Genomic DNA, 13,854 nt, shown 5'->3' with positions numbered 1-13,854 from the left:
TTTTAAACGTGTCCCTGTACAGTACTATGACTTTAAAGTGCACTTTATAAAGAGTCTTGAACAGAAGAGTTTTTTTTTTTTACTTTTTTCTGACCTCTGGTACAGATTAATTGTTTTTCAATGCATTTACGATTTTTTTTTTTTTTAACCACTTGACCTCCAGAGGATTTACCCCCCTTAATGACCACGCCTCTTTTTGCTACTTGGCGCTGCACTAATTCAACTGATAATTGCGCGATCGTGCAACGCTGCACCCAAACGAAATTGACGTCCTTTTTTTCACACAAATAGAGCTTTCTTTCGGTGGTATTTGATCACCTGTGCGCTTTTTATTTTTCACGCTAAAAACAAAAAAAGGCCAAAAATTTTGAAGAAAAACAATATTTTTTACTTTCAGCTATAAATAATATATAGTAAACTCAAAGTTGGTTATAAATTTAGGCCAAAATGTATTCTGCTCCATGTTTTTGGTAAAAAAAAATCCCAATAAGTGTATATTGATTGCTTTGTATGAAGTTATAGCGTCTACAAACTATGGTATAGATACTGCAATTTACACCATTTTTCTGCTATACAGCGCTGCGCTAGTTTAACGGACAATTGCGCGGTCATGCAATACGGTACATAAATGAAATTTACATCCTTTTTTTCCCACAAATTGAGCTTTCTTTTGGTGGTATTTGATCACCTGTGCGATTTTTTTTTTTTTTTTTTTTTTTGCACTATAAAAAAAAAGGCTGACAATTTTGAGGAAAAAAAACAATATTTTGGACTTTTTGCTATAAAACATGTCCAGTAAAAAAAAATGTAAAAATCAAATTTAGTCATAAATTTCTGCCAAAATGCATTCTGCGACATGTCTTTGGTAAAAAAAAAACACAATACGTGTAAATTAATTGGTTTACGTGAAAGTTATAGCGTTTACAAATGGTGGGAAAGATACTGGGATTTTTAGTTTTTTTTTTTTTTATACTAATAATGGCGGCGATCAGCAACTTATGGCGGCGATCAGCAACTTATGGCGGGACTGCGGCGGACATTCTGACATTGGGAGGTACTGACGTGGGGTCACTGACATCCCCAGTGACACCAATACAGTGATCAGTGCAAAAAAAAACCCACTGACACTGTACTAATGGCACTGGGGAGGAAGGGGTTAACTTTATTATTCAGTGAAAGGGTTAACTGTGTGAGGGGAGTGTTTTACTAGGGGGCGGGGGGAGGGGCGGGGTGTGTACTGCACGGGGGACACGCTGATCGGGAGAGAGAAACTCTTCTGTCCCGATCAGCGTGTCCTGGAGCTGTCAGGGAACTGACAGAAAGCACAGCTACTGCAGCCCTGCTCTCTGTCAGCGATTGCCGACGATCGCCGGGACATAGCTGGTAGCGATCGGCTGTGACCCAGCGACTGACATCCGCGGCCGTGATCGGCGGGACAGGTAAGGCGGCGGCACGCCCCCTACCTGTTTACAAAACACATGTTTTAAAATGTGGTTTTGCCTGCCCGTGCCGCCCTGCCATCGTATTTATACAGTGGCTGGGGGGCATGTGGTTAATAATGTTCCTTTTATAAAGGGCAACTGGTTAATAAGTTTGTGAACAAAAGAAACCATGAACTCCAAATATACAAAAAGTGTCTGAAATCCCCAAATACGTACTTCTTTTTATTCCCTTTTTGTTCTGTAATTGAACGCATAATGATTATTATCCCATATAAAATCCTCAACATCCACAGAAACCAATAAATGTATAACAGCAACAATGTATCCGTGTAGGTTTGAGTGTATGGATACATTGTGGCGTGATGTTGTTGTTCGGGGCGTGTTCGGAGATTATTTGCCTTTGTATTCTCCGTTGATGTTGATCATTTTATGGGCACATATTTCGATGGGATTAGATTTACAGGATTTGATCTATAAATAGATTATCACATGGTTGAGGAGTGTTGTTGGCACTCTTCTTAGATCTGCATTTCGGAGTCGTTTGCACCGAGGAGGTGTGACCGAACACGCATGCTTTTTGTGCATATTGAAATAAATGGGTTGCCCTATGTGTGAGAAACGTAAAAAGATTAAAAATGGTGCAAGCACTTCTTTTTTTTTTTAATTGCAGTAGTGCGGCGGGCAGTCTGACGCTGCGGGTAGGGACTGATTAACTGCCACTGAAATTACCAGTGACAATACGATACACTGTGACTGTACTGATGACACAGGCTGGGAAGGGGTTAATTTCTGGGGCGATCAAGGGGGTGTGCCTAACAATGTGTAATGTGTGCTGCTTATTACTACCAGATCTCCAGAAGTTTCTCATCCCTGCTTTGTGTGGAATAGATCGTTCCCTCTGTACAGAGCTCTGCGTTGATTGTCAGCACAGGGCTGTGGGTTGTGATTGGACACAACTGATCAGATCCCAGCCATGAATCAATGGCCGGGACTTGCTGCCAGACTCCCACTCTGTACAATCATGTGCATGCGCCGGCGCCCCCCCCCCCCAAACCCCGAAGAAGGCAGTGAAGTACGGGTGCCTGTGCGGGCCGCCTGTCCACAGTACATTGCAGGCAGAAGGGGGTAAGAATGGGTTCTAGGAGGGAAAATGTGGATGTGTGCCAGGATGGGTGATTGGGGGAGGGGAATTTGTGCTGGAAGGGGGGTATAGGATGTATGCAAGGATGGGGGATTGGGGGAGGGGAATTTTGTGCTGGAAGGGGGGGGTAAGAGGATTTGTGCTAGGATGGGGGATTGGGGGAGGGGAATTTGTGCTGGAAGGGGGCGATTTGGAGTTGAGGGAGAGGAAATTTGAGGGGTAGAGGATTTGTGCTAGGAGAGGGGCAATTTTGTGAGGGTGGGGGGGAGGGATTTGTGCTGGGGCATATGGGGAGAGATTTGAGCTGGGGAAGGGGGATCAGGGGGGCAAAGATTTGTGCAGAGAGGGGGGATTTCAGTAGGGGGCGGATATGTACTGGGAGGAGGAGGAATTTATGTTTGGGGGTTAAGCATGCAGATTAGTGCTCGATATCCTTCTTCCTTTTTTTTCTTAGGGTGAAGGGGGGGGGGCGAGGGGATTTTTTGCTGATACGTAATGCTCATACATCTTTCACCCAGGGCTCTGGATGACCCTGTCCTGGCACTACACCTGGACAAATGGAGGGTGTGGGTCTACCTTCCAGGGGATACTAAATCTAACATTTTTTTACCTTCCCCCCCTCCCCCCCTCTGTGGGAGAAAAGAAGAGATCCATAATGGCATCTCTTTTCCCCTCTCATCCTCTTTACACAGGGACTTGATCAGCAGCAGGAGCCACTCACCTGTCCAGGGATCCAGCTCTGTCCTCACCGTAGCTGGTCCCTTCACCGGTCTTCGGTGCCGACATCTTAACTGTGGGCAGGCGGCTGTAACTGCTTGCGGGTCACAGCCAGATACCCAGTGCGCATGTGCAATTTACGCTGCTCCAATTTGAATGGTCCTTCAGCTTTCTGGGACCTGTGATGGGTCCCAAAAAGGCGTGGGAGGTGGAGGAGAACTTCGACCCTTATGTCAAAACCAGATACCCGCACCCCCTTCCCCTCCCCCTGAGAAAAAAATCCATGCCAAATATGACAAGGGATGAGGGGAGGAGGAGGAACAGTGGAACTTCCCCTTTTGGGTGCAGTTCAGCTTTAAATTTCCCGAATCTGCTATATCTGTTGCATTCTACTTTCTGGAAATTAAAGAAGAATTCAAAGTGTATGGATATTTTTACATAGAACTTATGTCCTCCCAGTCTTAGTCCGTAGGGTTCAATATTGAGTTGGCCCCGCCCTTTGCACGCACATGACCTTTTAATGGCCCCCCGGTCTTAGTCCGTAGGGTCCAATATTGAGTTGGCCCCGCCCTTTGCACGCACATGACCTTTTAATGGCCCCCCAGTCTTAGTCCGTAGGGTCCAATATTGAGTTGGCCCCGCCCTTTCCACGCACATGACCTTTCATGGCCTCCTAGTCTTAGTCCGTAGGGTTCAATACTGAGTTGGCCCCGCCCTTTCCACGCACATGACCTTTAATGGCCCCCCAGTCTTAGTCCGTAGGGTTCATTATTGAGTTAGCCCCGCCCTTTGCAGCTATAACAGCTTCAACTCTTCTGGGAAGGCCGTCCACAAGGTTTAGGAGGGTGTCTATGGGAAGGTTGGACCATTCTTCCAGAAGCACATTTGTCAGGTCAGGCACTGATGTCGGGGGAGGAGGCCTGGCTCGCAGTCTCCGCTCTAATTCATCCCAAAGGTGTTCTATGGGGTTGAGGTCAGGACTCTGTGCAGGACAGTCAAGTTCCTCCACCCCAAACTGGCTCCTCCATGTCTTTATGGACCTTCCTTTGTGCATCGGGGGCAGTCATGTTGGGGCAGGAAGGGGCCATCCCCAAACTCTTCCCACAACGTTGGGAGCATGAAATTGGCCAAAATGTCTTGGTATGCTGACACCTTAAGAGTTCCCTTCACTGGAACTAGGGGGCCAAGCCCAACCCCTGAAAAACCCCCACCATAATCCCCCTCCACCAAACTTTACACTTGGCACAATGCAGTCAGGCAAGTACCGTTTTCCTGGCAACTGCCAAACCCAGACACGTCAATGGGATTGCCAGACAGAGAAGTGTGATTGGTCACTCCAGAGAACACGTCTCCACTGCTCTAGAGTGCAGTGGTGGCGTGCTTTACACCACGGCATCCGATGCTTTGCATTGCACTTGGTGATGGAAGGTTTGGATGCAGCTGCTCGGCCATGGAAACCCATTCCATGAAGCTCTCTACGCACTGTTGTTGGGCTCATCTGAAGGCCACACCAAGTTTGGAGGTCTTTAGCTATTGACTCTGCAGAGTCTTAACTGTGGGTTGGCGACTTCTGCGCACTGTGCGCTTCAGCATGTTCTGACCCCGCCCTGTCATGTGATGTGGCCTACCACTTGGTGGCTGAGTTGCTGTTGTTCCCAGTGGCTTCCACTTTGTTATAATCCCACTAACAGTTGAGCGTGGAATATTTAGTAGCCAGGAAATGTCACGGATGGACTTATTGCCCAGGTGGCCACCTATCACGGGACCACGCTTGGAGTCACTGAGCTCCTGAGAGCGACCCATTCTTTCACCAATGTTTGTAGAAGCAGTCTGCATGCCTAGGGGCTTGATTGTATACACCTGTGTCCATGGAGGGGATTGGAACACCTGTGGCTATGAGGGGTGATTGGAACTCCTGAATCCAATGGTTTGGAGGACTGGCCTGATACTTTTTGGCCATACTTTGTAGGAACCCTCTAGAACCAGGGCCGAATCTATCCTGACTGATGTGGAGGGTGCACTAAAAAATGTCAGGGGGGCAGAGGATTGGCGGTAGCAGGGCAGAGGACAGGGGTCACTGCTGGAAGGGCAGGGGCACAGCTCCTTCTCCCATCCCTGCACTGCACACAGCCTGGGCACGGGCAGCAGAGCTCCTCCTCCCCTCACAACCCATAATTGAGATCAGTATAGTGTCCATCAAAAGACAGTATAGTAGTAAACTAGGGCCGGAAAGTATCAGGTTAGGGTGGTATAGTGGCTGGTTAGGGCAACATAGTGGCAGGTTAGGGGGTTGGCTTTCAGGGGGGGGCACAACTAAAATCTGGAGGGGGGGCATAGCCCACCACAGCACCCCCCTAGATCCGGCCATGTCTAGAACAGTTGTTCTCAAGCCAGGTTAGTTCAGAAGAAACTAGGGCTTCCTTGACCTTCCAGTTGAAAGTTGAGAGCCAGCGGCAATTTGACGTTCTGACCACAACTGAAATATGGGCATTCTTACCACTGACCCACTACCAATATAAGAGACATTCGCCCAATGACCTCCCAATGTCTATTAGAATTTACACAAAATTTGAGGATAAAAGTAACCGTGTGTGTTTGATTTCAGGTTCTCTAACAGAATGCTACGATGAACTTGGAACCCGGTACCAGCTTCCAGTTTACTGCCTGGCTCCACCAGTGAACCTGATCATGGAAAGAAGTGAAGAAGATGGAGCCGACGTCCCAGATCCAGCCCCGAATACCAGGCGGGAGTTCCAGCTGAAAGTGCGCCTTTCCACTGGAAAGGACGTTAAACTCAGTGCCAGCATGTCAGACACTATTGGCCAAATGAAGAAGCAGCTACATTCCGTAGAGGGGATTGAACCTTGTTGGCAAAGATGGTTCTTTTCTGGGAAACTTCTCACAGATAGGATGAAACTACAGGAGACTAAGATTCAGAAGGACTTTGTCATCCAAGTTATTGTTAACCAACCGACCGATAACCAAAACTGAGCAGATTTTGAAAAAAAAAATAAAAATTTGCCCAAGAATTTATGATACACTGGAACGCGTAGAAGACAAGCAAAGGCTGGCTGCTAAGTCCTTCTTTCCTTTCTTGTCTGTCTTTTCGATGATGGCCATCTTGTAGGAACACATGGGTGTGGGATGGAGAGATGACCTCAGAGATCCTGAAATGCTGCACTATTTTTTATTGTCTCGGTTGCACACTGTTCACCTCATACAAAAAGACGTTTTATGCATGCTAATGATCGTTGGCCTGGATCCCAAACTAGCATAGGACCATGGGACTGGGTATTTCATACGATAATCTTGGTTAACTCTTGCTTTCAGTATAACGGCAGTGGTCCTTGTGTGTAAGAAAATGAGTTGTTACAGCAATCAGCCCAATGAAAGTGTATCTAAACCCCAAAACAAAAATTTACTTGTTGTAGGTTACCCATTCGTAGATGTGGTGGCTGCATCAGTGATGGATTTTTGTCAAGGTCAGAAAATACCTATTGATCTTGCCAGAAATTCTGTGTCACTTACTGTGAGTTCAAAGATCCTTTCTGGAAATTAAAGAATAATTCCTGGAATGGATATTTTTACATAGTTGCATCGCTCCAGCTTGGACCAACTGTGTATATACCATACCTGTAGGATCCATCTGGTACAGTTGTTCTCAAGCAAGGTTCCTTCAGAAGTAGGTAGGCATTCCTTGAGCTGAGATTCCCTGACCTTTCATTTTTAGATGTGCTGGCTGCATTAGTGAAGACCGTTTTTGGCAAGGGCAGAATATACCTATTGATCTTGCCAGAAATTCTGTGTCACTTACTATGAGTTCAAAGATCCTTTCTGGAAATTAAAGAATAATTCCTGGAATGGATATTTTTACATAGTTGCATCGCTCCAGCTTGGACCAACTGTGTATATACCATACCTGCAGGATCCATCTGGTACAGTTGTTCTCAAGCAAGGTTCCTTCAGAAGTAGGTAGGCATTCCTTGAGCTGAGATTCCCCGACCTTCCATTTTTAGATGTGGTGGCTGCATTAGTGAAGACCATTTTTGGCAAGGGCAGAATATACCTATTGATCTTGCCAGAAATTCTATGTCAACTACTTTGAGAAAGCACAAAGAACCTTGTCTTTATTGTGAAACCACTAGTCCCATCAGTCCGTTGTGTAATGGGGATGAGCAAAGATGGACATGTTTGCGACCCTGGTAGTTTTGCCACTGGGCTGGACTTCAAAGGTTGCACTAGCGACCAGGCCCTGGTGTCCTGCTACCGTGAGGGGTCCTGCTGCGGGACCATATTAAAGAGCCCCAGTCTCGGATAGAATGGCCCCGGTGGGAGAGCCAGAGGGGCCCTGCATGGTTTCTTGCACTGGGGCCCTAAACATTCTAGCTACGCCCATGGTCCAGCCTGATTGACCACCATAGCTGTCCAGTAGAGTCTGCGAGACAGGAGAAGTGTTTGTTCATAAGGTTACCAGGTGAAAATAAAGGGAAAAAGCCTGAAAAAAAATACTATTTCTAAACACAGGTAAGCCGTAATATATTACATTTTTGGGGTTTAAATACACTTTAAGCTGCCTATTTTTAATAATGCACTTTGGAAAACTGAAGCAAGTATTTAGTTGCTGATTTGTTGTGGAATTGGCATAGACACGGGTAACCCATAACCTTCTAATTGGAAAATCATGAGTTGACTTGGGAAATTTGTACGGACTTTGTAGATCCTTGGTGATTTAGGTACTTTAGGGTTCCAAGGATTTGTCTGTCATTCCACCAACGCAAATGTGTACTAAGGGCACCCAGAGACCACAAACTGTAACAAGTATTTGGTTGGAGATCAGATGTGGAATTTGCATAGACAACCCATGACCTTCTAATCGGCAATTGATGATAAGTTGACTTGGGAGAATTGTAAGGACTTGTAGATTCTCTGTGATTTAGGTACTTTAGGGTTCTAAGGATTTGTCTGTCATTCCACCAACTCAAATTTATAATAAGAGCATCCAGAGACAACCAATTTCATCTAAATGATAGTTTAAAGATTTTAATTTCCAGGAAAAAAATCAATATTTTAAACAAGAAAAAATGTTTTCAAGTAGCTGCTCCTACTGTTTGCATCAATGTGGAGGATTCTTCATTGCATGCTGGAAGCACCTTTTTGTCTCGGATTTTGTACCAGATTCCAGGGGCAACATGTTTGCTGGTTAAATTTTCCTTCATTTCATTTAGAAGAACTGATTTGTGAATGACCTCTGCACTGGCAAACAGATCGAATCATTGGCCTGCTACTTTTTACAATGGACAGTCCTCTTTGTAAGGAGACGAACATGCAGGCTACCATTTTTTTTTTTTTTTTTTTTTTTTTCCGGCAAGGGCCTAGTTGCTTGGTTATTGTCCTGATCCTCAGGCATCAATACTTTGTGGTCTATTTATAATAAAATCAATTGCTGGACGAATGTCACGAGCCTTCGTCAAGCCATAAAAAACTTTGACCGTGTTTGGCTTAATATGTTGATTTCCTATGATCATCAGCTCCATCCAGTGGTCATAATGCAGTATTTTCCTGATTGAGGCATTTCAAAATTATACTACATTGTATGGCCACAAAATGAAGCTGACAATCATAGGAAATCAATGTGTCCAGCAAAATACGATCAGAAGTCCTGATGGCTGGGCTTGTGATGTTCATCCAAATTTTTTTTATTTTTTCTTTTAGACCCTCTTGAGCCTTGAACTCCGATTTAACTTCTGACTTAACCCCGATCTGAATACTTGGTCAGTCTGGGGGCTAAAAGTATTGAATCCTGAGGGTCAGCATACCAGCCAGATTTTCATAGGAATATCAGCAATGGCAACAAATACATTCCTTCGGGAAGGTTTGCCTTCATTGTGCTGATCTCTGTAGCGTCACTTCAGTGGTTTTTATACATTTTTGTAAGTTATCCCCAGGTTTTATTTTAATTCTTTTCCATTTTAATGAACGCGTCACTACCTGTGCCTCATTAAAGAAGTTGATTTCTGTTTTATGACAACAAAGTGTTGATGTTTAATTAATGCAAATGAATTTCACAGCATTTTTGTGATGTATAGTTTGTGTGTTAACAGAATAATTCTAGTGAAGCTGTCCATAAAAGTCGACTCAAGTGCAGATGTTCCACCAATTTTCAGTTGTAATTTTTTAATATAATTTTTATGGTATTTAGAAGCAATATGGCAGATTTGGGATGTCTTAGATTTGGTAACACATGGCTTAAAAGCACAGATGACGTTCTGTAAGAAGCATCAAATACTCGAAGGGTTGTTGGAATTTCAAGGGTTTTTGAGACTCAGGGTTTGTACCCCGTGGTGAAGGCTTAGACTTTTAAAAGATGTACCAAAGGGAGAAAAAAAATGTCCTGCTGCAGTTCAATTGGTCACCAAGACTTGAGAGTAGGAATGAGAGGTCCACTCCAGAAAGCCTAGATTCCAGGGTCCTATGGTCAACTGAGCTCAGGAACCCAGGAAATTAATTTTTGATTGTGTACAAGGAACTATCCACCTCTGTTAGTGGTATTTATTACTTGCCTTTTCCTGCACATGCTTTGGAAAATACTAAATGTGTTGGTAATGGGTTAACGTTTGCGTTCGTCACATGCAAAGTGTGTAGACACAACATGTATGCTTGTGAAAATGTCCTTCAAAAGAGACCTTCACCTCCTGGTGTCACTGAAAATCAAGCCTGTGCTTGGCTTGCAGTGACACCACCAGGTGAAAGACCATGCTTGGTTTCAAGCAGCAGTTCCTCAACGTGTAAGCCCTCCAGGAGTGTTTTTTTTTTTTGTTTTGTTTTGTTTTTTTCAAAAACAGGAGGAATGTAGTCTGCTTGTCCATAGCATCACTCAAAAGTTGAGCATTTTCCTTGGACCACAGTGGAAACATTTTGGACCTTAAGAAGCATTTTATCAATTGATATAACTCCTATGTGCAGACCAAAAAAAAAAAAAAACAAAACACTTCCACCAGGGCAAATTTGTTTGATAGTCATTTAACTTTTCAGTAGGTTTCTGAACTCTGGGCAACCAGAGGAACATGCAGATTGTGTCCATCCCTGGTGGGCATTTTCCCCAGGACCCAGCACTGGAAGATTTAGCCTTACAGTACTGAACTTACCAGAAAGTTCCATCTGGTAATAAAGACTGGAAAAAACTATTCGGTTTGCATTTATTTACTTTGTTCCCTAATGTAGCTGCTAATCTCTGCTTTGGTAACAACGAATGTAACTTGTGTGTTCCGTGTCTGAGTGTCCATTTACACATCAGCCTCCAAACCAAAGCAATAAGATGTTTCATGTCTGATCTTACGACCCCAATCCATGTTGCTGCTTAAATAATTAAAATAAACAACAAATCTTTTATAATGTTCTCTTAGGGTTGTGGGGTCTTATCCTATGAATTTTCTTGGAGGTCATAGGCGTTCTCTTAAGTGAACCAAAATGTCGCCCCGTTTGAGGCCTCACACCAGCACCTCATGCATTTTATTGAGACCATACATCTCCTATTTTGTTGACCGTAAAATCTATTGAAGGTCAACCACTGACCTACTAATGTCAGAATTATCACTGAAACGTCTAGAGGAGATAAAAGTGGTCAGTGCCAGAACTATAAAGTTCTCCTAAAATTTAAACGTCATATGTTTTTGGATTGTGGGAAACATTTCAGCCATGCCAATTTTCACCTAGCCATGCCATAATTGCATGCATCAGTTGATGGTAGTCTAGTTTCTATAAGCACCATAAAGTAGGAGTATATAAATCTTTAGTTTAGATACCATACAGCAGGGTTCCTCCAGAGGTTGCCAGGGGTTCCTTGAGCAATGAGCAATTTCTGCCTCTCAGATACGTTCCCACTGACACCATTAATCTTTTTAGCTATCTGTAAAGGGGGGAGTTCTTTTCAGTGACCACAAGTGTGAGGAGCATTCTTCTCACTGACCATCACATGAATGTATCGTGTTGTAGATATAGAAATTGTTAGCAGGTGTTACTGAGACTGGAAAGATATTCCAAGGGTTGAAAAAATTGAGACCGGCTGCTAACACCCACTAGAGCCCCCCTCAAGTTCCTATGCACTTTTTTTAAGGTTGGTCTTTCAATTGGCAGGTCACCACACTTGGTGCCACAGGGACCTACCAACATGCCCAAGTACTGTTCTGTGGGATAAAAGAACCGGTTTTCTTCTCGGAAGTTTAGGTTTTTTGTGAGCTCCAATTGTGATAACTCAGAAATGCCTATCTCCTGGTATCCTTGTAATGCTCCATTGCCTCAGGTGACCAGTGCTGAGATACTGGTCATGTGACCTCTCAGTGTCAGCCAACCACTCAGCTGCCCTGGCAGAACACTTAGTGAAGATACTAAAGAGAACATTTGCAAGGATTCTAGGAGAATGAGACATACTTTTGCACTCTCTATGCATTTTATTATTATATGGTTGGCTGCAGGGAGCGCTATGTCAAGAGTCATTATGGTGGTGGGTATAGGTCAGGCTTGACCTGACCCAGATTGGTGAAATCCAACACCATGTGAAAGCACAAGCATTGGACACGGCCTAAATACTTAAACTACTGAGCAAATGTAACTATATTGTTCCACAGTGGGCTACATGATAAGGGAAGGGCTCCTCTTTCTAATAGGGGCTGGATCTTCATTCCACACAAGCTTTTTTTCAATCCTATCCAGTGAATTGATTGGCCTCCTGCGTGAAACGTATAGCACACAATGGCAAAATCCTATGCCTTCAAATTGTTCCTCCTATTTGTTCTGTCATCTGCACTGGCCACGTTTTCCGTAACCTCCAGAATTATTGTTCATCGCAGGTACGACGGTGATTGGAAAAAACGCGTTCTCGCACTACCTGTCGCTGTTTGTCAATGTTGATTTTTGTTTTTAGGATATACTTGAAATGAGATGTTTTATCTCCTGTTTAAATGTTTTGTAAATAAATCAATTCATCAGGTGAAACGCGTGGAAGTGACTGTGTCGTCTTTTCTGCTTTTCAGGCTTTCCATTCAATCACTAAAATGTTATGTTTGCAGTGATATGTTAATATAGATTCAAGTCTTTAATATTTTGAAATCTGCAGCTTTTATTACAATAAGACCTGGTGACGCGGTTGTGAAGGTTCTTTGTTTAGGTGATTCCTGTAAGTCTGACCAGCCACTGCACCCGTCATTCAATTGTCCTCCTGTGTTGACTTCAGAAATATGGCGCCCGTCCACACTTAGACCGGCACAATGTACACATATTGGTAAATGGCTTCAGCTCTCATCTCCTACCCATAGAATTCTCCCAATACATTTTGTCCATGTGGGGGCTTTTCCTATGGGTGGGGGATGTGAGCTGAAGCCATTTACACTTGCATTTGAATTTACAAATATGTTTGCATTGTGCTGGTCCTGAGTGCGGACAGGCGCCATGTTTCTATCGTCTACATGGAGGCTGATGAGCCTGTTTCTGACCCAGCCAGCACCAATCGTCAATGCAACCAGTTTGGAGAAGACTCCACTTTGTTTACTTTTGTCCTCCTGGGACATAGGCTTCCGATGGTGTCTTCAAGTGTCAAGCACCTAGCTCAGAGATGGTCCATCTTACCACCATCAGGACACCCGCCCTCAGGTATACCATGTAGCCATTCCTGAAATGCATTCAGACAGAAAGGGGCTGCAAGAGATCAGTTGAGCTGGCATGCAACTAATGATAAAAAATGTTTTGTTACAAAAAGTAGCAAATTAACCCTTTTGCTGCCACCAACATGTAGGAATACATGTGAATCGGACAGCATCCTAATCACTTCTACACATCCCAGTTGTTTTCTAGGTCCGCTCTTCCACCTACTGACCCAGGACTTGGTTGTGGGTGCTGCCAGGTAGAGGAGAACAGTGAAAGTCCATTTCCTGATCTCCCCTACCTAGTAAGATCCCCAAAGCAACATGCATTACATCACGTCCAGGTTCAGTTGTCACTTTCCCCAGCCCCTGTGCCCAGTAAATGATGCTAATGGAGCACGATCTGCAATGAAGTGCAGCTGAGACATCAGGGGTCTAATAAACTCCTGATGTATCCAGAAAGTGAACCTGTTGCAATAAAAATTGCATCCTAAAATTTGGTCTCCTATGTGAAGTTTGTAGTGGGGAAAAAAAAAAAAAAAAAAGCTACATCCAATCACCTAAATGCTCCCAAATAATTTTAGGTCTACCCCACCCCCATTACACGTACTTACTCAAACACACACACATCACAAGTACCTATAATAATACATTTGTACCTTTTTGTATAAAAACAACAATTGCCCTACACACGTCATCGTGAGAGCAATAATTCTAAGCCCAATCTTCATTCTTAACCCTAAATCTGTGACCTACCCTTCCGTTTCACAGACATATGCAAATTTAAGGTTCGATGTGTCCCACTCCTGGTTTTATATATATATATATATATATACCGATCATCCAAAATTAAATGACTACTGACAGGTTAAGTGAACAACATTGATAATTACATAGGCATCTGAAAGTGGGTGGTATA

General features: G+C 43.9%; 1 protein-coding gene across 2 annotated transcripts in view; it reads left to right on the top strand.

Annotated features, from left to right (window-relative positions):
• The window catches only part of UBTD1 (ubiquitin domain containing 1), an 85,474-nt gene extending 73,183 nt beyond the window's left edge, over positions 1 to 12,291 (top strand). For both annotated transcript variants that reach the window (XM_089664197.1, XM_089664198.1), the window contains exon 3: positions 5,906 to 12,291. In XM_089664197.1, coding sequence (XP_089520323.1) covers positions 5,906 to 6,291 — 386 coding nt within the window. In that variant the 3' untranslated portion in view covers positions 6,292 to 12,291. The remainder of the gene's footprint in view (positions 1 to 5,905) is intronic.
• Positions 12,292 to 13,854: the final 1,563 nt, after the last annotated feature.

Source organism: Staurois parvus, unplaced genomic scaffold, assembly GCF_062004578.1.
Source record: "Staurois parvus isolate SC_StPar_1 unplaced genomic scaffold, SC_StPar_1.0 ptg001853l, whole genome shotgun sequence".
Classification (NCBI taxonomy): Eukaryota; Metazoa; Chordata; class Amphibia; order Anura; family Ranidae; genus Staurois; species Staurois parvus.
This window is presented reverse-complemented; position numbering and strand designations above follow the sequence as displayed.